This window comes from Archocentrus centrarchus, chromosome 20, assembly GCF_007364275.1.
Source record: "Archocentrus centrarchus isolate MPI-CPG fArcCen1 chromosome 20, fArcCen1, whole genome shotgun sequence".
Taxonomy (NCBI): Eukaryota; Metazoa; Chordata; class Actinopteri; order Cichliformes; family Cichlidae; genus Archocentrus; species Archocentrus centrarchus.
Window position 1 is genome coordinate 3,360,460 of NC_044365.1, and position 27,500 is coordinate 3,387,959.

Sequence of the window (27,500 nt, forward strand, 5' to 3'; positions counted from 1 at the left end):
TCGGTCTCCCCAGAGTCTGGACCTCAATATTATTGAAGCAGTGTGGGATCATCCTGACAGAGAATGAAACAAAAGGCAGAAACATCCAAAGAAGAACTTTGAATGTCCTTCAAGAAGCCTGGAGAGCTGTTCCTGAACACTGCTGACAGAAAGAGAGCTCAGACTGAGCTGAAGGATGAAGGAGGTCACACCAAATACTGACTGTAAACTCTGCTTGTGCCTCATATTCTGTATATTTCCATATACAGTCAAACATTCACACACTCATCCATTCACGTGAATGGATGAGTGTGTGAATGTTAGTACACACTTAAGCTTAGAAAGAGTATGAATGTGTGTGAATGAGGCATGTTGTGTGAACATATGTTGCTCAACATAGAGCAGAAAAGCGCTGCATAAGAACCAGTTCATTTATCATGATTCAGTAAATCTCTGCACCCATTTCCCTGGAAGAAATGAGGGGTGGCTCGAGACTTTTGCACAGCATTGTGTCCAGTTTTGACTGATGCAGTAAATTATCATCAAAACACTTAAAAAAAAATCACAAAGATTTATTAAATAAAAGTTTGTATTACAAAAAAAGGACATTTTAGTTAAAATATGAAATAAAAATAAAACTTAATAAAATGGATACAAAATATGAAGAACAGAAGAAAAATCTAAATCTAAAAATCATCTTTACTGAGTAATAATAAAGTTTCTCTGTGGTCTCAGGTCCTCTTCACGCCCCTCCCCGTGGTCCACGTCTACGCCGTCAGCTCAGCCAACGCGGTCGACAGTAAGCGCGCTCCCGGCGGCGGGGGGGCGGTCGGCCTGTACTCGTGTCCCGTCTACAAGAAGCCGCGGCGCACCGACCTGAACTTCATCTTCTTCCTGCAGCTGAGGAGCGCGCAGCCGCCCGAGCACTGGACGCTGCGAGGCGCCGCGCTGCTCTGCGACTGCAAGTGACCTGCTGAGCATGAGCGATCAAACTTTATTGTTCTGCAGCCGTTAACAGACACTCGTGGCTGTGGGAGGAGCCAGTTTGTCACTCAGGTGTCAGTTTGGTTTCATTCTCTACCTGAGCAGAAACACTTACGGGATCAGCTGATGTTAGATACGTCATCAGGTTTATATTAAAACCTGTTAATCAGGTGAGATCACATGACCCAGATATACAGCAGCGTTCCTCCTGGAGAGAGGTTTTTGGTTCTCTGCTGCCGGCCTCTTTACTCTGACTCTTTTGGCCTCTGTACTTCTTTTTTTTATATATATATTATACTTTTTTGTTTGCATATCACCAAACATGTTGAGATCTTTAGTCCAATGAAAACCTTCCAGAGTAAATCAGGTGGTGCTATCAAATAAAATAGAACTGAATTTAATTTAGAGGCTGCTGATCAGTACAGCCTCTGTGCCTGTGGGGGTGGTGGGGGTGAATACATGAGTCATTGTAGATTTAGTGTTTGTCTGAATTTATTTTTATTTAAGAAGATATCCCCTGTCATTTAATGAGTTTTTCAAAATAAAAGTCCTGTTTCATGTTTTATTGTGGGGAAAATACAAAATGTTGTAAATATTGCGGAGTATGGATCCTTCCTCTCCACAAAATGAAATAAAATGATCAAATGGAAAATAAAGAGCGAAAAATGCATCTATTTTTTTTACTGTGTGGTGACAGAAACATGTTTATTTTAAAACTCTATTAAAACCAAGGAGATGGTGACTGACTTTAGGAGGAAAAGACCCACACTGGCTCCGGTAACCATTCATGGCAGGGAGGTAGAGGCTGAGTCCAGCTACAGGTACCTGAGTGCAGCTGGGCTGGTCCGGCCACACTGAGGCAGTGAAGAAGGGGCAAAGCAGGTTACACTTCCTGAGAAGGTTAAAATCCTTCAACAGCTGCAGACCTCTCCTGCTCACCTTCTACCAGGCTGTGGTGGTGAGTGCACTGTTCTATGGTGTGGTGTGCTGGAGGGGGGGCCTCGCACTACAGACAGGAAGAGTGGATGAGCTCATAAAGAGGGCGAGCTCCACAATTGGGCCTGAACTGGACTGTGAACAGCAGGTGAGGAGGTCAAGGAAACTGAACAACAGCTCACACTCACGACATGGAGGTGCTTCAGGAAAGCTCCTTCAGCCACAGACTGACACACCTCAGCGCACAACACAGCAGGAAGTCCAACAACCTTTAACCACTAACCAGAACACACAGTTGTATATTTATATTGTTTATAAAGTATACAGTATTTATATAGTATAGTGTATTTATATTATGTATAACGTATCTATATAGTATTATTGTGTCCTTACATTAGTGTTAATTGCTGTAACAAAGCATTTTCCTGTAAGGATCAATAAAGTTGAGCACTCATGTCTGAGTGCATCGTTGTCACGGTGATGGCAGGTTTCAGTCTCAGCTGCACTTTCAGAAGTTTAAAACCTCAAACTGAGAAACACAAATGAGACACAGACAGAGGCCGTCCCCACCCGTCCTGCAAAGGGTTAACAAGACAATAAATACACAAAACCTCGAAACATCAGCAAATGACCGGGAACAAAACCCATTAATAAATGTACTCTGATTACATTTAGATCCTTTTCTTTAACAGTTTAAGTAATAAGCTGTGATTAAGCTCTGAAGTCATTCGTGTGTGTGTGTGTGTGTGTGTCTGTCTGTCCACTTTGAGTTTGTGGGAGCTCATAGTTTGTAATGAAGAGCAGACGTTGCTTTGGCTACAGAAATGAGTCGACTTTTATTTTTTCAGGATGACAAACACAAGCAGCTGTGACTACAGCCATGCACGCACTCACCCACAAAACAAAGGAACCCTGCAGAGACGCTGGCAGAGCGAACAGCGTTAAGTTTAGCCTGATGCTGTGTTACCACTGAGGCGGCTCCGGTCACAGTGTGTTCAGTACCAAGCTCAAACACTACAACCCTCTGCACGTCTCATCAGTGTGTTTGCCTGATGAAAGTCGGCAGATATTTGTTTGCACGTTTGCAGCTTTTCTGTCAAATGAAACAATTAAAACACAAGACTGAAAATGGGAACATCATCAGTAAATCCAGTAACACTCGAAGGTCAGGCGCCACTTTGAAATGTGTGTTTTAACAGGAAATCATTTTGTCTTTGTCTCGACTCATATTTATTTGATTGGAAACTTTCACCAAACTTTCCTCTAAACTCTTCAGTCCTGGTTCACAGAAATTTGCTGCTCTTCACACCACAGCACAAACTGCAGCAGGAGGCCATCAGAGCGCCGCCTCTGAGCCGCCTCTCAGCCGGCAGCTTCATTAAAAGACAGATTGTGCTGCTTTTTGAACAATCTTTAATAGAATAACTTTTAAGAACAAAAATACTCAGAGCAAAGAACAGAGGAGAGACGATGGGCCCAGAGATTCCTGTAAAAGCCACCATCACCTCAAAGCTGTCCCACCCTGTTTTATAGCAGGCTGTGAGGCTGCTGCTAAACTCAACGCTGTCCTTTAAAACCGAATCGCTGACTTGTCTTTGAGGAGGTTTCCACAGGTGTGGAACATTTAATCCTGTCACTGCATCAATGCTAAAAACACAACAACTCAAACTTTGTACAGTCATGTTTATATGTATGAATCCATTTTAGACGTGTTAATAAACTTGGAGGACCTTAATTTTATATCCATATGTTTTTAAAGCATGTGTGAAACTCAGATGTACTCAGACTGGCTGCATCAGCTCCTCTTCCTGACACGTTTTCATGTTTGCACTTTAACAGGTTCTGACTCATAAACCAGAACTTGCATCATGATGAACATGTGATGTAACAGGAGCTGGACTGACTGCAGTCCTACTGCTGCGCACAATATTACAAACTAATGACATTTCCTACAACTCGTCCTGTGACGACACTGGTGGAAGGAGAAAACATGGTTGCCATGTTGTCTTACATCAGTGTCACACTTCCTGTGGATCTGAGTGAGGCTGAACACGAAGCTCTGACGTCTGCATTCCTTTCAGTTTGCACTACAAGCTCAGCACTCATCCACACATCCTCCAAATGGATAGAAAGCAGCAAAAGTGCTGCTTGACTTTGGTAAATTTGATGTTGTTGTCCATTAAAATGAGAAGACTGCTTTTTCATAGTTCGATCTCTCAGCATCATCCCTGCGCTTTGTGTGTTTATAACTGATCCTTTCAAACTTTGGGACTCTCGAGATTCCTGATTGTTCCCTCAGGCCGTAACCTGTGACCATTTCACCTGCACTGAGTGTAAAACTCCCCTTTTTCCAACCTCCTCCAGAGCCAAACAAACCCATTACAGCTTCATCATCCAACAACTCAGTCTCATCAACACGCAAAAGAAGAGCAGAAGAACTTTGTGTAGAGCTTCTGAAGCCTGTTCATATGTTTTGCAGGTCACTGTTCATTGAAGACGAGACAAAAAGAATCGATTTATTGAGGATTTGATGGTAAATGTTCAGAACCACACGTGCTTTCAGGATTTTGGTGTTCAGTCTGATTGGATCTGTGCCTTTTCTCTGCTCGCTTCCTTCAACTGTTCGGCAAAAAAACTTCACTTTTTAATTAAATTATTAATTTTTTGTGCAGCAACCCAACAAACTTCCTCTCACTCTGTGTGGTCTCAGAAGTCCAGAGAAAGGGCCCAGATCTCATTGTGTCAGGCGGTTTACGATAGCTGCTTCATGTCGTACATCGGCACCTCAGATCCCTCCGCTTTGCCCTCGTCTTCAGCCGCCCTGGCAGCGTGCGGGCTGCTCTTGCGGCCCTTGGGAGGAGGGACGGGTACAGCTCCTTCTGTGACACCCTCAGCTCCTTCCTGGCCCTCTGCCACAGTCCTCTCCTTCTTCAGGTTGAGCTTGGCGGGAACATTCTTGCTGATGGTCTCCTTCAGCCTCTCACCTGACTGCTTCAGCCTCTCGCCGGACTGGCGGATCTTCTCGCGCCTCTCGGCTGTGACGATGCGCTCACCGAGTTTGTTCACCTTGGTGCCCAGGTTCTCGCGGGTCTTGCTCATGTTCTCCTTGGAGAAGGTGGCTTTGAAGCTCTCGATGCGCGTCAGCCCCGTCTTCTTTACGCGGCCGGCTGCCGAGGAGTCTGCCTCCTCCACCACCATGTACTCCTCGTCCGACTCTGGAGGGAGCTCGAACTTGTCGGGTTCCACCTCGGCTCTGGCCCGGGCACCACTGCTGCTGGGTTCTTCTGGCTCATTGCCGGGTGAGATAGATTTCACCTCCTGGTCTCCCTGAGAGAGAAAAAGCACAGAACAAGTCTGAGGATGGAAAACAAATCGATTTGATGGTCCATGATTTAGACAATAAAAGTTCTGCTTTTTTCCTGCTGGACAAAGTTTAACAGTGATGTCAGATTTAAATCGGTCTTAGACTAAAGTGTGTCACACAGAGTTCTGCTGTTAGTGTGCAGGCCTTGATCCTGCATCCATAAATAAACTGCAGCACCTGTTTCTGCAGCTCAGCTGCAAGAAGCTAAACATATCAGCGAGCAGCGCCGAGCGAAGCCGGATGGCTTTCCACTCCGGGCTGCGTCATGGCATGCATCTGTCTGAGATCAGGTTACACAGAAAAGTGGAGCTACAAATGGATTCAGATCCCCGCAGACATACCTCCCTCAGTAAAGCTCAACCCTGACCTGAAACCCACGATTAGACATTCTCTCTCATTCATACTGGGAGCTGCCCAGTATACCTGCATCTGCCCAGTATACCTGCAGCTGCCCAGTATACCTGCAGCTTGATTCCACAAGCAAGCAAGCACCAGCAGCAAGAGTGCTCTCTGCTGCCTCAACCCTCCTCCAAACTAATTCATTCAAGTTAAAGACAAAAGTCCAGATGAAACTGTTACTAATTTACAGGGACATCAATGACCTGTGGAGCAGTTTGGACAACAACAGAGAGGAAAACTGAGCCATCATCCTGTCATCTCAGGACCTGGAAGTTTGTCGTTTGGGCCAAGACGATGGAATCCATAAATGTATGGGGGTCAAATTACTTAAACATGGAGGAGCTCACTGAACACAGACTGCAGAAATTTGTCTAATTAGCAACATTATCCATAAAACATGGAATCCCATCTGATTACTGATGGATCAAACTATCTAAAAAATATCAGGCAAACACAAATGTTTTTTTATGAAAACCTTTGTTTCATATTCAGAAACCATCTTCACTCTGATTATATGTCGGGGGTGCCTGTCATGAAAAAGTTTCTCTGTTTTTAAATATTTTAATCGAAGTCTGTAAACAGTCATTCATCCCTGACAGCCTCGTGTTAATCTGCTCACACGTGTAATCTGGATAATCCCAGCCTGTCCCTGTGCATGCTGACAGCAGCATCATGATGCACCACAGGTATGACGTGACACCTGACAGAGAGGCTGACGCTTCCAGAACTGTGACAGGATGAATTACACTCATGAGTGTGCGACACAGCAGGAAGCAGGAATCAGCTAACAAGCTTAAAGGCCAAAAATCAGCCTCTAAATCGCTCTGATGAACCTGCTCTCTGCAGGTTCACCTGTGCACAAACACAACTGTGAGGAATATTTAACGTTGACCGCACAGCAGAGGCCACGCACAGCTTTCTGAAGTCGTCTTTTCTGCACCAGGACCAGAACTAAAACCTGAGCTGAGGTTTTAGAAAGGAGGGGGCAAATATGGCAGGACAAAGGTCATGAGCCCATCTGACCCCCTGAGATCAGTGAAGTGCCCCCCCACAGCGTTTGCTTCCACTAGAAAGATTTCCTCCTTTAGCCGCTTGTTAGCAGCTACCGTTAGCTGAACCACAGAGAGAGGGAGCAGACAGCTATATTAGGACATGCTGCAGCTTCACACTCAGAATAACCTGGTTTGTCAGCACTCAGCTGGCACAGTCACTTACAGTACAGCAGCTCCACACGCTGTCATTTGTCTCATTAGTGCCATTAAAAGAGGCATCTATGAGTGGCTTCATGAAACTCAACAGTTGTGTCTTTCATTTAGTTCCTGTTTTCCAGCCTGAGTGCGTTCAGGATCAGCACAAACATCAGTGTTCCTGTGTGAGGGAAGCTGCAGGTAGTTAAAAAACTGTGACACCGGATTTCATAATAAAACCATCCCGAGTTGATGTCAACGTTCACAAAATGTAAACATGGAAATCTTTCCCATTTCTGCTTCCATCCCACAAGACATGACGCCTGATGTGAGGTTTCCATTTCCGTGTGACCTCACTGACACTCCTGCAACCTGAATCTGGAATGTGCGGATTACAGTAACTGAACCCACCCCACGGAGTTAGCCGCACATTTTGTCCTCATCAACGCACGAGTTTACATGATAACCTGAATGCTAAGTTCACCATGTCTCTTAAAGTGAACATTTTAAAATCGCTGATTCTTCACACAGCAAATGAAAAAGCAGCTTTCTTTGATGAAATTAAGCATCAGTGTCTCAACATTTCACCAAATGTACTAATGTGTATTTGTATCTTTGACATTTGCTGGGTTGAAGCTCATCTTTATGCAAAATGATTTCTAACCCAACTCAGGTTTAAAAAGATCAGAAATATGAGAGAGAAACTACTCCTGCACACAACTCTTCAATCAATCTTCAGCTTCTGTTTTCCAAGATGAGAGGATTCTAGAAAATATGAGACCCAGATAATCAAGAGAAAGGCTGGCTGTGAGCTTCAGGTCTGAGTGGTACCCTTTCAGGATACTGAAGTTTATCCAGGCTAAAATAACCAGGTCACCATCAGGGTGGCAGCTGCTTACTGTGAAGGCCAAAGAAGTAAAATGAAGCCTGGTGTGCTCGATGCTATTTCAACCCTGAGAACGGACTGAGACATTGGTATGGATGTTAGAAAACTCTGATATAAAAACAAAGAGAGGTGGTCAAAAACATCTTAAAGAACACAACAGTCACTTCCTGTCTGAGTTAAACCTCAGTAAAGATCACGACTACAGAGGAGCTCTCATTGGGTTTGAATATCAGTGATCACAGCAGCATCTTTCTGAAAAGTTCTTCATCTTTCTGTACAGTTTAAACTGTTTTTTTCTTATTATTGCTTTTTGTTAAGGTTTTGAAATCATTTCACTATCATGAATAACCTTTCATCCATTTAAGTAAAGTTTCCCCATCAAGAGAACAGTTTGTATTTTTCACAAAAATATCTTCTGACTTTTCTTAGAATTAAAGGGATAAAAATTCACCTTCCAGATCTGGATGTGAGTGGATTCTATTTTAGATATAAACCAGCTGCACCCACCTTTACAGCCATCATTCAGCAAACACCAACTGGTCTTTCTGACCTCTACAGTCCAATAGTTCAGTTTATCCTCCAGTGAAGCTGACTACCAGGATTATTGTGATATAATTAATTGATATTATTTAAGTCATATATCTGTCAGATGCACAGCTTAGAACCACAAAATGATGTCAAGTCCGTTTTCTTTGGGTTCTTAATAATGAAATGAAAATCTTCATTATAAGATTTCAGTTTTCGCAATGGTGACAAACCAATGCCAAATGCACTGGTACTCTATGGTAAGAGTGTTTCACCAGTTAAAAACAGACCAGTAACAGAGACTAAACCAGTCCCCCAGGCTTGAGGGGGGTTGATTGTTGATGACTTTACTCAACCCCATTCAGATCCAGTCTATGTTTGAGGGTTCACTTGGATGTTTAGTTTGGGTATGTCAGGTCAGATCTACTCAGTGTCTAGAACAGAATCAATCATCCACCGTCCTTCATAAACTACATCAGTAATCACGTTATTGGAAGTCCAGAAGGTCTGTTATTGATAACTGATCCATGAAGCACCACAAACAACAACCTTTTTATACCGAGAACATTTGAGAATTGAGTCTTACCTGATAAATGACCACCCTGAACTTGTTCTTGGCGAGGAGGTCCCCCTGAGTGGCCTCCACCTTCTTGACCCTGATGTTCTGGTTCTCCACACGCACCCTGACATCCTTGATGTGGCGGCTGACCTTGCGTGTTTTCTCCAGCAGCCGGTCGACGGTGGAACTGGTGTTAGCGTGATCGTTGGTTAGCTTGACGACATCAGCCTGGATAGTTTTCACCGTGTTCTCCAGCTCCAGCTGACGCTCCTCCATGCGTTGCTGGGTGACCTGGACGCTGTCCATGAGGCCCGCCACTCGTTCCAGCAATGCCATGATGCTGCCGGCATCATCTCCACCACCCGTCGTCATCCCCGGTTTATCTGTCATACTTGCTTCTTGGTTTGCTGGTAACTCTCTGGTCGTTCGAAGGTTTGAAGCCAGTGATCCAAAGGCAAAAGGAACAACGTAATGAGGAAGAGGAGGATAAGTAATGAGGACAGCCAAACTCTGGTAAGATCTGCTCCAGTTAAGAGTGAAGTTTGAAAGAAAACATTAAGATCAAAGATAGGAATACGAAAAGAACAACTGGTGAGACATTGGGCGGAAGCCAAAGACAGAAAAGTGGAATAGAAACCACCTCAGGAAAGAAGAGGGGAGAAAGGAGGACAGAAGGACCAGATCACCCCTCTGCAACTGGAGGTTCACCCTGAAACTGTTCAGATCATCTCATAGACTCCACCCTTCTGCAAGAGGAGGGGAGGGAGGACAGACAGGAGTCCAGAGGAGGGAAGAAGGAAAGCTAAAAAGAGAGAAGCTAAATCACAGAAGGTGGAAGGTGGATCAGAGCTAAATCAAATTTTAATCATTATCATATCACTTAAAAACTTGAGTGTGACCAAACAGCGAAGAAGGTGCATAGAAATGAGGCTCTTAAGTTCTTGATCTGACTTGGTAAGTCATGTTGAACTGGCCATAAATTTCCCACCAATCAGAGAATTTTAAAGTGCAAATGGATATTACAGGAATGCATGTGTTAATGAGTGAGAGAAATACAGAGTGACATGGATCCCAGCTTCTCTCTGTGTTCTCTGCTGCTAAAAATACAGCGAGGGTAAAGTGACTCCCTGAGCTGCTTTGGGACATGAGTATATTAAAAGGAATGGAAACCCCCCCTCCCATCTATTTCTCCACATCCATCTATCAACCATCACCTTTTCACTTGTTCTGTCTTAATCCCTCCCTCCAGGTTTAGACTCTTTTGGCACCCCAGGCCTCCAAATGAGCATTCTTAATGCTAACATTTGCCTTCATTGCCGTCTTTGTTAGTGACTGCAGTCAGGTCGTCCAAGTTTGGGTAAACTGGGTGGAGCCTGAGGAGGAGGAGCAAGCAGTCAATGGCCCACTGTGGGAGGTTGAGCCAACTTCCAGTTGAAGCAAATACATATTAAACCAAACTCATTTAAAGCTGTGCTATGTAGCATGTTAGTTTTTCAAATGCCTTCAGAAATCTGGATCAAAAGAAGTAAAATTAGGCTGTAATAAACATGTGTTCAGTAGTCCCACAGATGCAAAGTTAATTCTGGTCAAAAGATCACAAAAATATTAAAATCCTAAAGCAACAGTTAAAAACTGGTGCAGCAGAACCACTGCTGCACATAGCATTTGGCAGATAGCTTATGTAAAACAATCAACTCTAGCTAATGATTCATTTGCCCATTACACACTGATTTATTTGTCTTAGTAAAAGTTTGGCAGAAGCTTGGTGGACCATCTGACATAAAGGTGGGGAAGGGTTTACCACACTGTTCAACAACTTGAGACCAATGTCTGACAACATAAAAGTATAAAGAATAAGTGGGAACCTTTCTGAAAGCCCTGAGACACAGCTCGTTGTTAGGAACATGGGAGATAGGTGCAGTGATTTATTGAAAACTGAAAATATGGAAATATGCAGCATATGAGGCAAAAACCGAGTTTTCTTCTAACGAGCTTGAAAAATCTCCTTTATTCTCCAGCACAGCCTGAGCTCTCTGAGGCAGCTTTCTGTCATATCTTTCAGCAGTCTTCAGGAACAGTTCTCCAGGCTTCTTGAAGGTCATTCAAAGCTCTTGTTTGGATGTTTCTGCCTTTTGTTCTGTTCTCTGTCAGGATGATCCCACACTGCTTCAATAATGTTGATGTCCAGGGAGGCTGATCCATGATTGATTGTGTTCCTCTGTGTGTTTTTCTATCCATGGATGCCTTTACTGCACTGGCAGTATGTTTGGGATCACTGTCATGCTGGAAACTGAAGCTGCTGCCAATCAGAAGCTTTACAGATGGTGCTGCATGGTGGGTCAAAATCTGATGGCATTTTTCTGGGTTCATAATTCCATCAATCTCCAACACCACTGACTGAAACCATGACAGAGCCTCCACCATGTTTCACAGATGGTTGCAGACTGTTGGACCTCTGCTGACCTCCTTCATACATAGTGATGATGATTTGAATGATTTGTGCATTCATACCTCCATCAGACCTGCTGCATCTGATTTTCACTCCAGTTCTTGTGTAGTGTGGCTGACCTCAGCCTTTTCCCTTCCTTAAGAACGGCTTCCTGACAGCCGCCCTTACACTGAGACATTTCAGCTGAGGCTTCAATGAACAGCAGATGGATCAGCTGAAGGTCCAGATCATCTCACAGGTCCTGTGGCAGGTCCTTTCTTGTTGGTGAAAAAAATCCTATTTTATGGTGTCAAACTGTTGTGATTTTGAATGTGTTGTAAAATTAAATCAAATAAAGAAATGTGAACAAATGATGTGTTTCTGTGACAGGCTGCTGTTAACAATGAGCCTAAAAATTCAATTCAATTCAATTCAATTTTATTTATATAGCGCCAAATCACAACAAACAGTCGCCTCAAGGTGCTTTGTATTGTGGGTAAAGACCCTACAATAACACAGAGAAACCCAACAGTCTAAGTGACCCCCTATGAGCAGCACTTGGTGACAGTGGGAAGGAAAAACTCCCTTTAACAGGAAGAAACCTCCAGCAGAACCAGGCTCAGGGAGGGGGGGTCATCTGCTGAGGGGGGAGAAAAGACATGCTGTGGAAGAGAGTCAGAGATTAATAATAACTAATGATTAAATACAGAGTGAAATATAATAGAGTAAATGAGGTGAATGAAAAGAAACAGTGCATTATGGGACACCCCCCCCTTCCCCCCCACAGCAGCCTAAACGTATAGCAGCATAACTAAGTGAGGGTTCAGGGTCACCTGATCCAGCCCTAACTATAATCTTGATCAAAAAGGAAAGTTTTAAGTCTAATCTTAAAAATAGAGAGGGTGTCTGTCTCCCGAATCCTGAATATAATCACAGAGGTTGGTTTTGACTGAGTTTTCTGTTATTTTGTTAACATTTGTGAACATGCAAAGATTGGATCAGATAATTCTGCTCCTGCCTTTGCACCCTTTCATAGTTTGACCTGCCCAGAGAGACGTTTAAAGAAGAGCAGCTGACGACCAGCACATCGTTAGTCAGACCAGAAGAAAACAGAAGACAGACAGGAGGAGAATGAGGGGAGGTGGGATAGAATCAGATGAAGAAGGGGACTCCCCGCTGCCCTCCACCAGCTGCTGCCTATAATTATCTGCCATCACTGCTATATTTAACTGCACCTCCCCGAAGAAGACATGAAGGCTTCATCAGTTATGGGGGAACTTGGTTGCAAGGTGGCTTCATGATGAACGCACCAGCAGCTGAATGAATCACTGGAGTAAAAGTTAAATGTGGAGTAAAGAATAGAATAGAATAGAATAGAATAGAATGCCTTTATTGTCATTATACAGGATGTACAATGAGATTGGAGGGCCACTCCTGTTCAGTGCCATGTAACAGAAAATCAAACTCTCTAAAATAAAAGGATTATAAAAATATTATAATCTAGTATAATCAATATAATCAAGAGATATACAGAAATAAACAATGTGTAAAATATACAAAAAATAGAATGTATAAAAATATATACATACATACCTACATTGGTGCATCTGTACATTGTAAGAAAAGTAAATATGTGTATACATATAATAATGAAGATGATGAATATTGCACTTGGTGAATGAATATTGCACTAGTGAATGAATACTGGATATTACACAATATAGGAGTGATAGATATTGTTCAGTATGAATAATATAATATTGCACAGAGATGTGGGTGTTGCACAGTTACGGTGGGTGAGTGTGTGAGTTCAGGGTGGTGATTGCTCTGGCGAAGAAACTGTTCTTGAGTCTGTTTGTTCTGGCTTTGATGCACCTGTAGCGCCTGCCAGAGGGCAGCAGGTCAAACAGGTCAAAGCCAGGGTGTGAGCTGTCCTTGATGATGTTCCTGGCTCTGCTGATGCAGCGGGAGGTGTAGATGTCCATCAGGGAGGGGAGAGGGCAGCCAACGATTCTTTGTGCTGTCTTGACTACCCTCTGAAGCCTGACCCTGTCTGCCTCAGTGCAGCTGCCGTACCATACTGTGATACAGTACATCAGCAGGCTCTCAATGGATGAGCGGTAGAAGGTCAGCAGCAGGTTTCAGTCCAAGTTGTTCTTCCTGAGGACCCTCAGGAAGTGAAGTCGCTGCTGAGCCTTCTTGATAACAGCTGTGCTGTTATCTGACCAAGAGAGATCAGCAGAGATGAGGACACCGAGAAACCTGAAGGTGTGGACCCTCTCCACACGCTTGCCGTTGATGTAGAGGGGAGCTGGGTCAGTCCTGTGCTTCCTGAAGTCGATGATGATCTCTTTGGTTTTCATGGTGTTCAGTGCAGGTTGTTCTCTGAACACCAGGCTGTCAACTTCAGGACCTCCTCTCTGTAAGCTGCCTCATCTCCCTTTGAGATGAGTCCGACCACTGTGGTGTCGTCAGCAAATTTGACGATGAGGTTGTTATTGTGGGCCGGACTGCAGTCATGGGTGTAGAGGCAGTACAGGAGGGGGCTCAGCACACAGCCCTGTGGGGAGCCAGTGCTCAGTGTGCGGGTGGAGGAGAGATGGGGGCCAAGTCTCACAGTCTGGGGCCGGTTGGTTAAGAAGTCCTTGATCCAGGAACATGTGAGGGGGGGGAGGCCCAGGGTGTGCAGTTTGGTGGTGAGAATGTCCGGGATGATTGTGTTGAACGCTGAGCTGTAATCCACAAAGAGCATGCGAGCGTAGCTCTGCTGCTGCTCCAAGTGGCTCAACACAGAGTGGAGAGCTACAGCGATGGCGTCCTCTGTGGATCTGTTTGCACAATATGCAAACTGATGGGTGTCGAAAGTGGGGGGCAGGTGGTCTTTGATGTGCTGGAGAACCAGCCTCTCAAAGCACTTCATGATTACCGGTGTGAGGGCCACAGGGCGGTAATCATTTAGGCTGGTGACAGATGACCTTTTGGGCCCGGGGATGATTGTGGCTGTTTTTAGGCAGGGGGGGATGACTGCTTGGGCCAGGGAGAGGTTGAAAATCCTGGTGAGAATCAGGGTGAGCTGGTGGGCACACGCTCTGATCACCTTGCCAGGTACTCCGTCTGGTCCGGCAGCCTTCCTGGGGTTCACTGCCAGGAGCACGCGCCGTACCTCATGCTCCTGGACAGTGAGTAGGGTGCAGCCTGGTGGGGGGGGGGGGCAGGACTGGAGCAGATGGGTGGTTCTGAGGTGTCTCAAAGCGAGCAAAGAAACAGTTAAGTTCCTCTGCTAGTGACACACTCAGGTCTCCTGCAGTCACATGACAGCCTCTGAAGTTTGTGATGTTCTGAATGCCCTGCCACACCTCCCGTGTGTTATTGCTGGACAGATGGGACTCTATTTTCCTCCTGTAGTCCGTTTTGGCTTTTTTAATTCCTCTTTTCAGGTCAGCTCGAGCAGCACTGTACAGAGCTCTGTCGCCTGACCTGAAGGCAGCATCACGGGTTTTGAGGAGTGAACGGACCTGGCTGTTCATCCAGGGTTTCTGGTTAGGGAAACCCCGGATGTTTTTGCTAACAGTCACATTTCCGATACAGAACTTAATGTAGTCCAGTACCGTCCCTGTGAATGTTTCTAGGTCCTCGTGTTCGAATAAGTCCCAGTCTGTGTATGCAAAGCAGTCCTGTAGGTCGGAGAGTGCGTTTTCAGGCCAGGTTGTAATGGCTTTTACAGTAGGCCTGGCTCTCCGTCTGAGGGGGGTGTATGCTGGGGTGAGCAGCAGGGAAAGATGGTCGGACTGGCTGAGGTGGGGGAGTGGTTTGGCTCTGTAAGCGTGCTTCATGAGACAGTTGAAATGAGGTGGAGTTAGAAACCTGCCACTAACCAGCTGGATGTCACGGCTGAACTGGGAGGGTCAGACCGGAGCGCATGCAGCTTCAATGCTGTGCTGGAGCCTCGCTGTTGGGCTCAGACTGCATGATAATAACCAATTCAGAGCAATTCAGAGGAGAATTATCTACATGCTCTGTGGTCTTGTGTACCTGTTCAGAGATTTTGGCAGAGGATATGTAAAGACCTATCCACATGGTTTAGCTGTCGCGTCCCAACTTCCCCCAGACTATGCATCTTAGGTGACATCAGTGAATTAGTGATGGAGTCAAATATGTCACACATAGTTCTCACCGCCTTGTGCATCGCTAAGAAAACTATCCTTATGAATTGGAAGTCAAAAAATAAACTATGTATTACTCAGTACAGAAATTTATTAATAGATTATGTTAGTTTAGAGAGAATGTCTGCTTCATCTAAAGATCAATTGGAGGAATTTGACTCTCTTTGGTTCCCACTGATCAGCTCCATTACTTAGTGGGGGTGGTGGGCTGTTGGTTCTGCCCCTGAGGTGCTTTGTAGGCGGTCGGGTGGGAGCTCTGGGGGCCTGTGTAGCTGGTAGCCTCCTGAGACTGGAGTCCTGGGGCGACCTTCTGGTGATGTCTGTGTGCCTGTTCTAGTTGATGGTGGTGGGGGCTTGGATGGTGCTGCCTTGCGGTCCTGGGGTGTGGTCCGGGGTATTTGGGGTGATGGGTGCCGGCCCCCGGTCGGTTGGCTGGTCTTCCCTGGGTGGCTTGGGGGCTGGGCCCTGGGGCCCCGGACCTGGGGCCGTGCCGGCTCCCGGTGGGTCCCCCCTGGCGCTGGGGGGTCTCTGCTGTCCCGGGCGCGCCACCGGGTGGGGTGGGTTGACCTAACCTGCGTTGGGACGTCCGGTCTGTGCTTTTGGGGCCCTGGGGTGCCTGCGCTGCCGGGGGGTGGGGTGGGGGGTGGGGACGGCGGTGGGGTGGTTGGTGGGGACGGGGCACCGTATTTCCAACTCAGGCCAGCATGTCCTGTCGCTTGTTTGTGTCTATTGTTGAGTGAATGGGCGTCTAGTGAGAGTGGGCTACCCTCTATGATGGGGGCGGTGGCACCAGTCTCAGGTGCTGCAGTGCTCTGGGATGCTGTCACCACGGCCCCGGGCTCACCCCTCCCTGCCCTGTGCTGGGGTGTGGGAGGTCGGGGTGCCTACTGAGCCAGTGGACTGCTGGCTCTCTTCTTCCAGGTTGGATGGGGTTTTTTTTTTTTTTTTTTTTTTTTTCTTCCACCTTCCTGGTCTTACCCCCCCCCACACACACACACACACACACACACGTAGGGTGTAGGGTTGAGAGGCTGCGTGCAGAGTCACGCGGCCACTTGCATCTCCTTTTTAATTGCACTATAGTCATTATAATTCACAACACATGCACACATACTACACGATACATATAGGACCTTTGGGGCAGGCATGTTACACAGAGGTTGATGAGGGGCGGCCGCTGAGGTGGCCCCATTCAGATCCTCATTTCTGTCTGTCCCCAAATTTTATTTGCATTTTAGACATGGAGGGTTTTTGGGGGGGCAGTGTGGGCGAGCACTGACGTCCAGCAGTTGGTGCTTGTGGCACAACTGCCCCCTCAATTTTAACTGCACCCTATACACCTCATTCATTCACAACATAAACACATACACTTATAAGTTGGGCGGGGGGAGGGGGGGTGGGCCATCTTACACCCCGATTTCTTATGCCTCGCCCGGGGTCGGGGTCGGGTGGTTCCTTGGGGACCGGGCTGGCGGCATCTTGGGGTCACTGTTGGCCCTGGGGTGGTTTCCGCTCCCAACTTCAGAGAGTGGGTAGCTATGGATGAATGTGTGTCTTTGTATTTGTCACAGTCTTCGTGAGTATGGGTGGGCGAGTGAATATGGTGAAACTATGTTTATATGTGTGTGGGAGAGTGTGTTTGTGCATAAATGTGTACACGGGTGTGCTTGCCGGTGTGCGTGTGGTTGTATGTTTGGCTGGACCTGGGTCTGGGCCGGTGGCTTGCCTCCTGACCGCTCCTTGCTGGTTGCCTCTCCCCCCCTGCCCCCCTGGGGTGTGGGTACCTCCTGGTTCCTGGGTGGGGCCGGATGTTCTGATGTGGGTGGTGGCCTGCTCCCCTGGGCGCTGCGGCGCGGGGCTGCATTGGCTTCTTCGGCGTGGGGGGGGGGCCCTGTGGGGGCTCAGGCGGCCCTCGGGTGCCGGGGGCCCTGGGGCCCTGCTGCTGGCCGTGCGGGGGGCTGGCCGCTGGGGGGGGGGCTGGCTTCTCGTTGCCTCGAATGCTCTGGTGCCCTTGCTCCTTGGCTGCTGGGACTCCATCTGAGACCTCCGTCCTCCGTCTGCTGGGAGGGGTGTACGGTTGTCTTTGGAATGAGTGGCCGCGGGTCTTCGTAGGTCTTGATGGGCTGCTGGTGGCCTGGGCTTCCTGGGATTCTCTTTGCCTTCCTCTGGGTTCTGATGGGCGGGGCTGCGGCTTTCTGCCTTCATTGGTAAGTACATTTCATGACACAAACACATACACCCACATAATACCACAAAATGGTTGGTTTGTATAACTATTCTTCTTTTATTTTTATTTATTTATTTATTTTTTTTCCCCACACAATCTTTAATTTTGCAGATATTGTCAATATCTTAAGTTTAACAAGTGGCTAACTATTTGGTTTACTTACTTGCACTCTTTCCTGTTTCTTTTTTCTATTTTCTCTCATTTTTTTTCCCCTTTCTTCTTCTTCCTGTTTCTCTTTCTCTTTTCTTTATATTCTCTTTTCTATTTCTTAAGCCTGTCATTTCTGGCACAATTTGATAAATAGCATGTTAAAAATAATTCTAATAAAATAAAGGGTTACACAGTAACAAGAGGAGCCTATAGAGAACCTATAGAGCTCATCTTGAAATAGCAAATATGTTTGGCACAACAATGCATTCAGATCACAGTTCTGTTTGCAAGATCTGCCAGACATGACAGGCTTAAAATAAAAAAAAAAAAAAAAAAAAAAATAAGCTTACCAAGAAGACTAAATTAACTACACCGACACAATCATCTCTGACAACTGGACTGATTATCGTTATATGTTTGATGTTATCCGGGGACATCCACCCACCACCTCGAGACGCCAAGAGAGGCCAAGCCACGCGCAGAGGACAAACGCGACGTTCCTACCTTACAGGTATGTTCAGGTACATCTCCGTCTTCCTCTGCACAACATCCTGATCCTCTCCTTCCTCTATGCCCGCTGTCAACTGTGGCCGAGCTGGCTGTCCGGGTAGACGAGGGCGATGGTGTGGATGGTGCGGCACCGGGACGGTCTGTCGGGGAAACTCTGGTTCCGAGGGTTTCTGTACCGCGGTCAAGTGAGCCCTCATTTTCGAAGACGCAGTCAAGCAAGCCGCACATAGAATTACGTTGCCCATTTATACCGCATATTACGGTACGGCTGCCAGTGGCCCTAAATAACACATCGGAAGTGTTGTTATCCTTCAATGTACACCATTGCAATGCATTTTTCATAAAACAAATACTGTCAAGCCTCTAAATACTCAGCTTTGTAAAGGTGTAATTTATTTATCATCTCAATCTTTTAAACCAAAAATGAATTCATGTATACTCCACTTTTTTACTCAGTGACATTTTTGAGGTGTATTCATAGGAGGATTGTTCGAGGTGACGCAGAGCTTTCACCTGATTCTTGCTCACCTTGACCCCCACTGTATATGGACTGACTTTCATTTCAAATAACTGTACGGTTTTCGAGAAAATTGCTTTCAAAATTCCACTCAAAGTACAGTAATGTAGCTGTAGCATATAGGCAATTTTGAACTGTATTCATAGGAGCGCTGTTCGAGGTGACGCAGCTATTTCTCTGCCAGTGGCACATGCCTATTTTACCGATCAGAAGATTTTCAGATTTACAGTGGAGGAATTCCAAGTACATTAGATAAGGACATTGCAGATGGAGCTGTCAGGCAGGAGGAATAGAGGAATAACACAGAGGAAACTCATGGATGTATTGAAGGAGCACATGCAGAGGGGTGATGTGATGGAGGAAAATAATACAGTGAGTTACCAGCTGAATTGAAGAAGAAGATCCAAATGAATATTACTAACAAACATTGAACTTATCTTGTTCTTAAACAGACATAATTAGGGCCATAACAATTTTCAGATCCTTTGGTGGTTTACTGTGGTCACTGTTGCCCCATTATTGTTAAGACCCTGTCTTTGAATTACTGTAGTTGCAGTTGTATTTAATCTGGGTTTGCCAATAAAAGACAGTGGTTTAATAATACTGTCAATTCAACTTTTGTCTTTCTTCAGTCTGTGCTAATTTGTGAGACTTTACTATTGACACTTACAGTCAGTGCACTACTAGGGCAATTTGTATGTAAAGCTTGCAAGCAATCCAAGAAAACAAACATATAACAATAAAACTATTGTCCATTTTTACCTGCTGGTTTTTTATTTTTTTCTACATTATTTGAAATCGTAGTACAAGCATGTTCTACATGGCCATGACCTCTCAACATCTTCTCACATGAATAGTTTGTAATTTTAGAAAACATCCTTTAGAGGCCTTATAGCTACCTACTGACATTATCATTGATAATTATACAATTTTCACAGTTGAAAAAAAATTTATGGTGCTTTCCATCATCACAGAATCTTTTGCTTTCAAGAAATATTTATGTCTCCTTTTTAAAGCAGTTGTAACATTTAACTATTTAATACTGCAACATAGCCAGTATTTGACAGCTTGACAATGCCAACTTCCCAGAGGGCCGTTCTTTTCATATTAATTTAGTGTGCTATTATCAGATCTGTTTCTCATAGGTTACATAAAATCAAGTTTTACTTCACTGTTAAAACACTTACAAAGTTTTGCCACGTCTGTAAAGCAGCCATTCAAAAAAATCAGGAGTCCTGTGTCCCACTTGAAAACAAGAATTCGAAGGGCCAGTAATCTTAAATATTCAATATAATTAAAATACAACACACGTTAATATAGTTCTTCAAAATTTTAACAAATAAAAAACACTCGTGTTTAATATAAATAAATAAATAACTTTATAAAAAATATGTTACTACTTATTTGATATTTTCTGATATGAATTACAGAGTTAAAGAATTTATTACTGCGGCCCACCTGGAGTACCTTTGTAGCCCACCAGGGTGCCCTGGTGACATGGATTATTTTGGCGCAATCTTTGATTGGGCTTGATTGCGATAGCATGCGGCTAGATCTGGCTAGGCAGTAACTATACGCTCTTCTATTTACATTTCACATTTTTTGGAAAATTTTTTGTGTTCAACATCTTATTTTTCGCACGGACCAAGACATGAAAGGGTGAGTACATAACAATCAGAATTAAAAATTATGTCCCAAGTTACTGCATTGCAATGTCACTTAATTAGCTACACAATGGCATACATTCAAGCTTCTTCATGGTTTGTCTTACATTATATACCTCTGCTTCATAGAAAAAATGTCACAGCACAATGACATACCTCAGTTTTAATTGATATTATGTGTTTTTAAGGGTCATATTTTTAAGTACACAGGAATAGAACTGCAGAAGTTGGTTGCATAGTTAATAAAATAAGTAGAATAAGTGACACTATGAACATGTGTATATACTGTGTCTGTAAAGTAATTTCAGCAGATGGCCATATGAGGACATAAAACAAGTTACCATCACTGAATAAGGCCATCACATGTATAAAGTATTAATAGGCTTGCATTTTACATTTTAATCAATGGCACTTAGAAAACTCAGTTTAAAACTAATCAAGGTCAATATGAGCAACTCCCTCTAGTAGCTGCTTGATGGTTTCTTGACCATTCAAAGTACAAATGCACTGTGGTCTAACATCATGTTAAAACAAGCTCTTCAGCAAGGAATGTCCTGTAGTGCATATAGTTACTTTACACTTTCAGTTTTGTGTTTTCAGTATGGCTGTGTTAACTGTAAACTACAACATTCATTTACACAGTAAGAATTCTATACTATGTTATCAGGAAATAATGTATTTTGTTACTGATATCTCAAAGTTCCAAAGGTGAACTACAATATGCAAATTAATAATTTCTTGGTCTATCAAACAACACTTAAAAATTGCTGTTAGATAAGATGGGTTGCTGACAACAGTAATTTGTGAATACTACTCACCTGTTGGCAGAACCCTGATCACCTAGTGTGTGTATTTAAGTCCTCAGTCTGTATCTGTTCCTTGTTGTGTTGTTGTCAACATGAACCATGCTGTGTAACCTTGCCCTATGTTTTTGGCATCCATCCATGTTTATTTGTTTTCACTGTACTGATCTTTATTTTAATAATTCACGTTTAAGTTCAGTATTTTGAATCAAAGCCTGCCTGCCTGCCACACAGCACCTCTTGACAGATATGATTCAGGTGTATAATATTTGCTTGAAATTGTCTTTCAGGATCTTCACATTTGCAGTATTTGGAAAGGCCAGTGTTTCAACAGATTTAGGTTATCTTTACCTTTTAATTCAATTGCAGCACAATGGTTACCTTTCTATTTTTTTTTCTTTTCTTTTAGATAAAGTTTATTTTTAAGTCTCTGCATATTAATGTATTGTCTTTTACATTTAAGGCAAGACGAATTTCCAGATCCCTCACAGCTATATTACAGGCCCTTGACAAAAATGCCGAACCAGGGGCCAAACTGCAGAGTTACAGTGTTCACAAGGCACATGCCTTTTGGAATAGTGTGTGCAGAGATTTGACAGTGGCTAATATACTGGTCAATCGGAAAAAGATTTTCAAGGCACCTCCGCATTTTGAAAAGGTCAATTATTCATTAATATTTGTATAAACTGTATTTACCTACATTTCATTTATAATTGTTAAAACTGCAATAACAGTTAATTAAATATACCATGTTTACAGAGCACATCTGTGGGTCCCGTACATGTTTCTGATGCTCCTGATGCAGGGACATCACCTGGAGAGGATCTTCCTTAATATTTGACTGTGTCAAACATTTACCAGGATTGTTACCATTTGTAAAGATGCAATTTTATTAAAACTAAGGATGATACTTTTAGCATTGTATTAAGTTAAGCAAATAAGGCGGATATTATGTGGTAGTACAGTTATTCCCACAGTGTGTGCCAGGGAACCCTTGTTCGCTGTGGAGGTACAGCAGGTGAACTGCAGAAATAGCAAAAAGTCGTTGTGAGATTATTCACAAATATGCACACTTATATAAATTGTAAAACACATGACAAATGGATTAGTGGATATTTGACACTCATCCATAATTCAAACAGATGGCATGGTGGTTAGCACTGTTGCATCACAGCATCAACGTCATGCATTAGGACAACAGGAACTCTTTGTGTTAACTCGGCAAGTACAACTGTGTCTGTGTGAATCATCTCCAGGTAATCCATCTGCCTGCCACAGTCCAAATTCAGACATTCAGTGTGATGAGGTTAATAGCAGATTAAACATTGCCTATAGGTGTGACATGTCCAGGTTTAATCTCCCCTCTTGCCCTTTGGAAAGTGTGATAGTCTTCAGTACCTGCATAACCATGAATGTGATGATCAGAAGAAAATAGATTGATGGATAATCAAAATACTGAGTATGTGTGGGAATATTTCTGTTATGTGTGGGAATATTTCTGTTATGTTGTGTTCCGATGAAGTCTTTAATGCTAAATTGCATTATTTGGATACGTTATTACTTTGTACTTTTTGGTTTATTTCTTAGACTGATGTTAATGACCCTCAAAATTCTCTTCCTTCTGGAGACAAGGAAGAATTTTCACATTCACTGAATGAGGTAATGTGTTTCAGTTTAGTGTTATTGTCAAAGAAAATAGTTTGTAACTTTGTAAACTTGTGTTTTGTAACCTTATAAGTGTGAGCAGCTTAAATTATCTTCCAGGAAGTTCCTGATACAGCAGGGAACGACAGCCGTACTGTTGTCACACAACCCGTTCAGGGTGCTGATGTAGAATCTGCATCGTCCAAAAAAGAGGTAACGATACTTAAAGACACATCCATATAAAGAACATTTCATACAATGATGTATGATATCAGAGGTAACTTTAAGTCCAGAAGTGTATTAGTATTCCATTGTATGTATTATTTAGAGTGCATGACAAGAAATATCTGGTCACTTAAGAAAATATGAAGTATTACTGTCATCATACTTGTTTGAAATTATCAATTTATTAACAAAGACTAGTTAGTAACAATTATAACAGTAACTTTGAATCATTGTTTAATCTTTCTTGTAGTTACAGATAACAGATGACATATGCAATCATAATAGTAGAAAACATTCAAAAGTCTTCACTTAATCTTCTTTGACTTATCTGTCTTGCAGGATTTTGGAAAGGATTCCAGTGATTCTGATGTGGTCCACACAGACAGCAGCTCTGAAGACAAATACTTCACCTGCAGTTTGCCACAGCAGACATGTTTTTTTCTCATAGATGAAAAAGAATGGCAGGATTTGCGGCAAACTCAGCATGGAAGACTATTTCAAGGACTGCAGTGGACAAATGTGATTGCGAGTGGTATCAGAACTCTGCATCCATACTGCAGTTTTGCTTTTAGGAGACACAGTGTCAAACCACCTCATTCATCAACTAAGACACCAGTTTTCAGATGTATGGGGTATTGCACATTTCAGTACTGCCCTGTAACGGTGACTGTGTGTGTTTGTGACGAAAGCACACTAAAAGCTGAAGTGGTTTTCAAAGGAGGTGAGGTTTGCCATAACACCAAGGACCTCAAACAAAGGCCAGTGCGTGCACATTCACGCAATACCACTGGGGAAATCCTTGAAAATAAGTTACCTAGAAGTCTCTATTTGGAGTCTTTAGAGAAACTGCCAGAAAAGGTAATTGAATCTGGCTGCAGGGATAATGCTCCAACTAAGGACGTGTTAAAAAACATTGCCTGGTCCCAAAGAAAAATCAAGAGAAGCGATGACAATGAATTTATGAGTTTACACAACATAATTCAAGAGTATAAAGGCACAGAAAAAGACGTCCTACAGAAGATTCTGATGCATCCGAAAGGCATAATGCTATGGTCAAGAAAAACATTGTCTGTTTTTCATCACAGATGCAAAGAAGACATAGTGTACTTTGATGCAACAGGAAGTATAATCAAAAAAGAGAGTGCTGGACGGCCACCATACTACATTTATGAGTTGGTGGTGCGAAATCCTTCCAAGGGTGCGTCTCCTCTTCCTGTGGCTACCTACGTCACATGTGACCACACCACAGCCTCTGTGACGTATTTCCTGCAGGCTTTTCAAACTGATCTCGTGAGACTTTTTGGAAATCGGGCATAAAAGCGGCCTGTCATGATCATGTGTGATGGATCACTGGTACTCCTCCGTTCCATTTCAATGACATTCTGCAGGACAAGTCTTGAAGATCTGCTGCAGAAGTACTTTCTTTTGGTTACTGGTCAGCATCCATCAACATTTGACATTCCGATTCTTCATAGATGTTTGAGCCACATCATGAAAAATGCAAAGGATCTTTGTAAAAAACAGTATGTAACTATCTAGATTGCATTATAATTGATTTTGTTTTAAGCATTACTTATATAATTTTTTTTCCATGTCACTTATTTCCCAGCATTCCAGAGCACTACAGGCTTGCAATGCATGTCTTCGGCCTGCTGGCATGTTGCATGACTTTGAAAGACATGGATGAAGTTGTCCACAGTGCTGCAGTGGTGTTTTGCAGTCCTTGCACAGGAATTAATGTCTCAAAGCACTATAGTAACCTGAAAGTACTAATGCAACAACGAGGGAGCCTGGATATTGATGACACGAATGTGATTCCTGAAGACTACAAGGTAGGTTTTAAATAACATTTGTATAGTAAGTGCGTTTGTTTGTTTGTAGCGAATTAGATGCACTTAATTGTATTACTGACCACTTTGTTAAATTGCTTTCCTACCTTTGAACATAACTGAAATTACTTGCAGCTTGATGTTGGGAATTCACCACTGAAGACTCACTTCCTCACTACCATTGAAAATGCACCACTAGACTCTGAGGGTGAAAAAAACACCTTACATGCCCCAAAATTCATATTGGGTTTGGCAAATCACCTTTTGCCACATGCAACTTTGTGGTCATCACTTACGCTCGGTAAAGTATACAACTTTTAAATTAAATTTTTAATAAAATATACTAACTTTTCACTAATTTTTGAACAGTTAATACACTTTTTCATTTTTGGACGCTTTAGGGGATCTTGGACGTCATGGTACTGGTCCAGCTTACGAGCAGCTCAGTAAAACCCATGGCAACATTAGAATGTCAAAGAACCAGGTATCAAGAACATAAGTGGAAAGGAAAATTAAATTGTATAGCAAGTTTGAAATATACCCCAGTAACCACTGCACTAAAACTTTCAGAATTACACACAAGACAACAGAACACACGGAATCATGGAGAAAAGCCAGTGGGACCTGAAAAAAATTCGTTTTCAAAAGAGGAGACTGACGAGGCTTGACGACTTTGTTAGAATATATCAAAAAATGCATGATGCCCTTCTCCTTGAATATGCAGACACAGAGAAGACAAGAAAGAAGGTTTGAAAACCTCCCTGTTCATGAAAGAAATACTCTGTACAAATGCTTTTAGTAAAGCATAGTGAGAACACAAAATATTTAAAAAAAAAAGATATTAAACAAATTGAATAACTGCTAATATATGAAAACATTCCAATGTGTTTGTGTGTTCAACAGTCTTTTCAAGTGGAAACTGAGAAATGGAAAAACAAACGGAGCAAAAGGAAAGGTGTGTATGTATCACCATTAGTGACTGGCCTGCCACTGAAGAAAAAGAAGTCAGAGGTATGTCTTCATGGTTCCAGTAATTACTTTTAAACCTAGCTTATATTCAGATCACAATTTTGATATATTGAGCTGTAAATTGAAAATGGCATAGAGCATGCTGAATATGTTCAATATGTCCACACTGAACAGAGAAAGCTGCCCACACATAATGTGTCAGCACATAAAGAGCTTGAACATGTTCTCATCCCCTAAAATAACTTTGTTTACCTTTATGTGGTACATGCTTGGTCATTGCATTTAACAATTCATAGCTTTCCATATATATATATATATGTGTGTGTGTATATATATATATATATATATATATATATATATATATTAGGGGTGGGACTCGATTAAAAAAATTAATTGAATTAATTACAAGCTTTGTAATTAATTAATCGCATTTTAATCGCATTTCAATATTTGACATGAGAAATATTAATTTAAGTTTAGTTGATGAATGAATCAATATACATAAGCTTAAACTTCAAAATTTTGTTTATTTTCCCACCAGTCTACTACACAGACCAACGAAGGGTGGAAGTGCTCCTGTGATAAACTCCTGAAATTAAAGTTAAGCATCATAACTGGATAGTTTTATTCAACATTAATGTCTCACTTGTTATAGTTGGAAATTAATCATTCTCTCAGCTGTATTCCTTGATGTTGAAATGTGTTATGCTTGTTTTAACAGCTTATTTTGAATTAAAGACTTAAAATTAAACCACAAAAAGGAGAAAAAGTTCGTTCTCCGTTTAACAGCTGCTTTTACACAGCTGTGCTTCACACTCACGGTTGCTAGGCGACATGAGCTACACAGAGGTGACGGCAGCTGATATGAAGGCTAGCTGCTCACTTCCGGCCTTTGTGGTCTTCGTGGGCTGCGAAAGACGTGGGCCGGGTCCTTCGCAGGATGCGGCCCCTAATTTGGACATTGTGCGTCGATATAATCTGTTTGCCGGGAACTCGCGCACTGAGAAACGTTCCACGGTGCAAAGTGCGATTAAAATGCGTTAAAATTTTTAACGCGTTAATTTCCCCGTAATTAATTAATTGAAATTAACGCGTTAAAGTCCCACCCCTAATATATATATATATATATATATATATATATATATATATATATATATACATAATTTTTTTTTTTTTAAATCAAAGTAGTACTTCAAGTCTGTTTCTAGAATGACAGCAAGGGAGAAGTAGGTAGAAGAAAATGGCAACATACATGGCTAATGTATGTCAGTTTAGAAAGGGATTCATAGTAGATGTTATAAACCAAGCAAATCAGTCTTTCACACAGGGGTGCACAATTTTTAAAAACTACATTGAGGAGAAGAATCCCGCAAGTCCTCAATTTGAAGTGCAATCAAATTAGTGCACATTTTTTCTGTCATTGAAAATGTAACCTTAATAGATCACTAATTCTAGTTTTCTCTTGAATACAAAACACCAGAAGGTGGCACAAGAATCACCAGCTCCACCTGAAAGGACACAGCATGTTGAGGAAAACCCAGCAGGATTGTCA

General features: G+C 42.9%; 4 protein-coding genes across 4 annotated transcripts in view; 2 read left to right on the plus strand and 2 right to left on the minus strand.

Moving 5' to 3' along the window:
• Positions 1–1,558, plus strand: part of dnah5l (dynein, axonemal, heavy chain 5 like) — a 43,603-nt gene extending 42,045 nt beyond the window's left edge. Inside the window, exon 96 of the mRNA XM_030756413.1 lies at positions 715–1,558. Coding sequence (XP_030612273.1) covers positions 715–948 — 234 coding nt within the window. The 3' untranslated portion in view covers positions 949–1,558. The remainder of the gene's footprint in view (positions 1–714) is intronic.
• LOC115799318 (NACHT, LRR and PYD domains-containing protein 12-like) overlaps positions 1–27,500 on the minus strand; it is a 652,446-nt gene that overhangs the window by 371,735 nt on the left and 253,211 nt on the right. The gene's annotated exons all lie outside the window — the stretch shown is intronic.
• LOC115799325 (NACHT, LRR and PYD domains-containing protein 14-like) overlaps positions 1–27,500 on the plus strand; it is a 137,010-nt gene that overhangs the window by 70,633 nt on the left and 38,877 nt on the right. The window lies entirely within an intron of this gene.
• Positions 2,734–9,515, minus strand: cavin4b (caveolae associated protein 4b). Its single transcript, XM_030756452.1, has 2 exons — positions 8,847–9,515; positions 2,734–5,226 (listed from the first exon to the last, which is right to left on the minus strand). The coding sequence occupies exons 1-2, from the start codon at positions 9,207–9,209 to the stop codon at positions 4,651–4,653; spliced, it is 939 nt and encodes a 312-aa protein (XP_030612312.1). The 5' UTR covers positions 9,210–9,515; the 3' UTR covers positions 2,734–4,650.

Coding starts and splice junctions, on each gene's coding strand:
- cavin4b (XM_030756452.1), bottom strand. CDS start 9,209: ATGACAGATAAACCGGGGATGACGACGGGTGGTGGAGATGATGCCGGC. Junction 5,227..8,846: donor TCAGGGTGGTCATTTATCAG/GTAAGACTCAAT, acceptor TTTCTCTCTCAG/GGAGACCAGGAGGTGAAATC.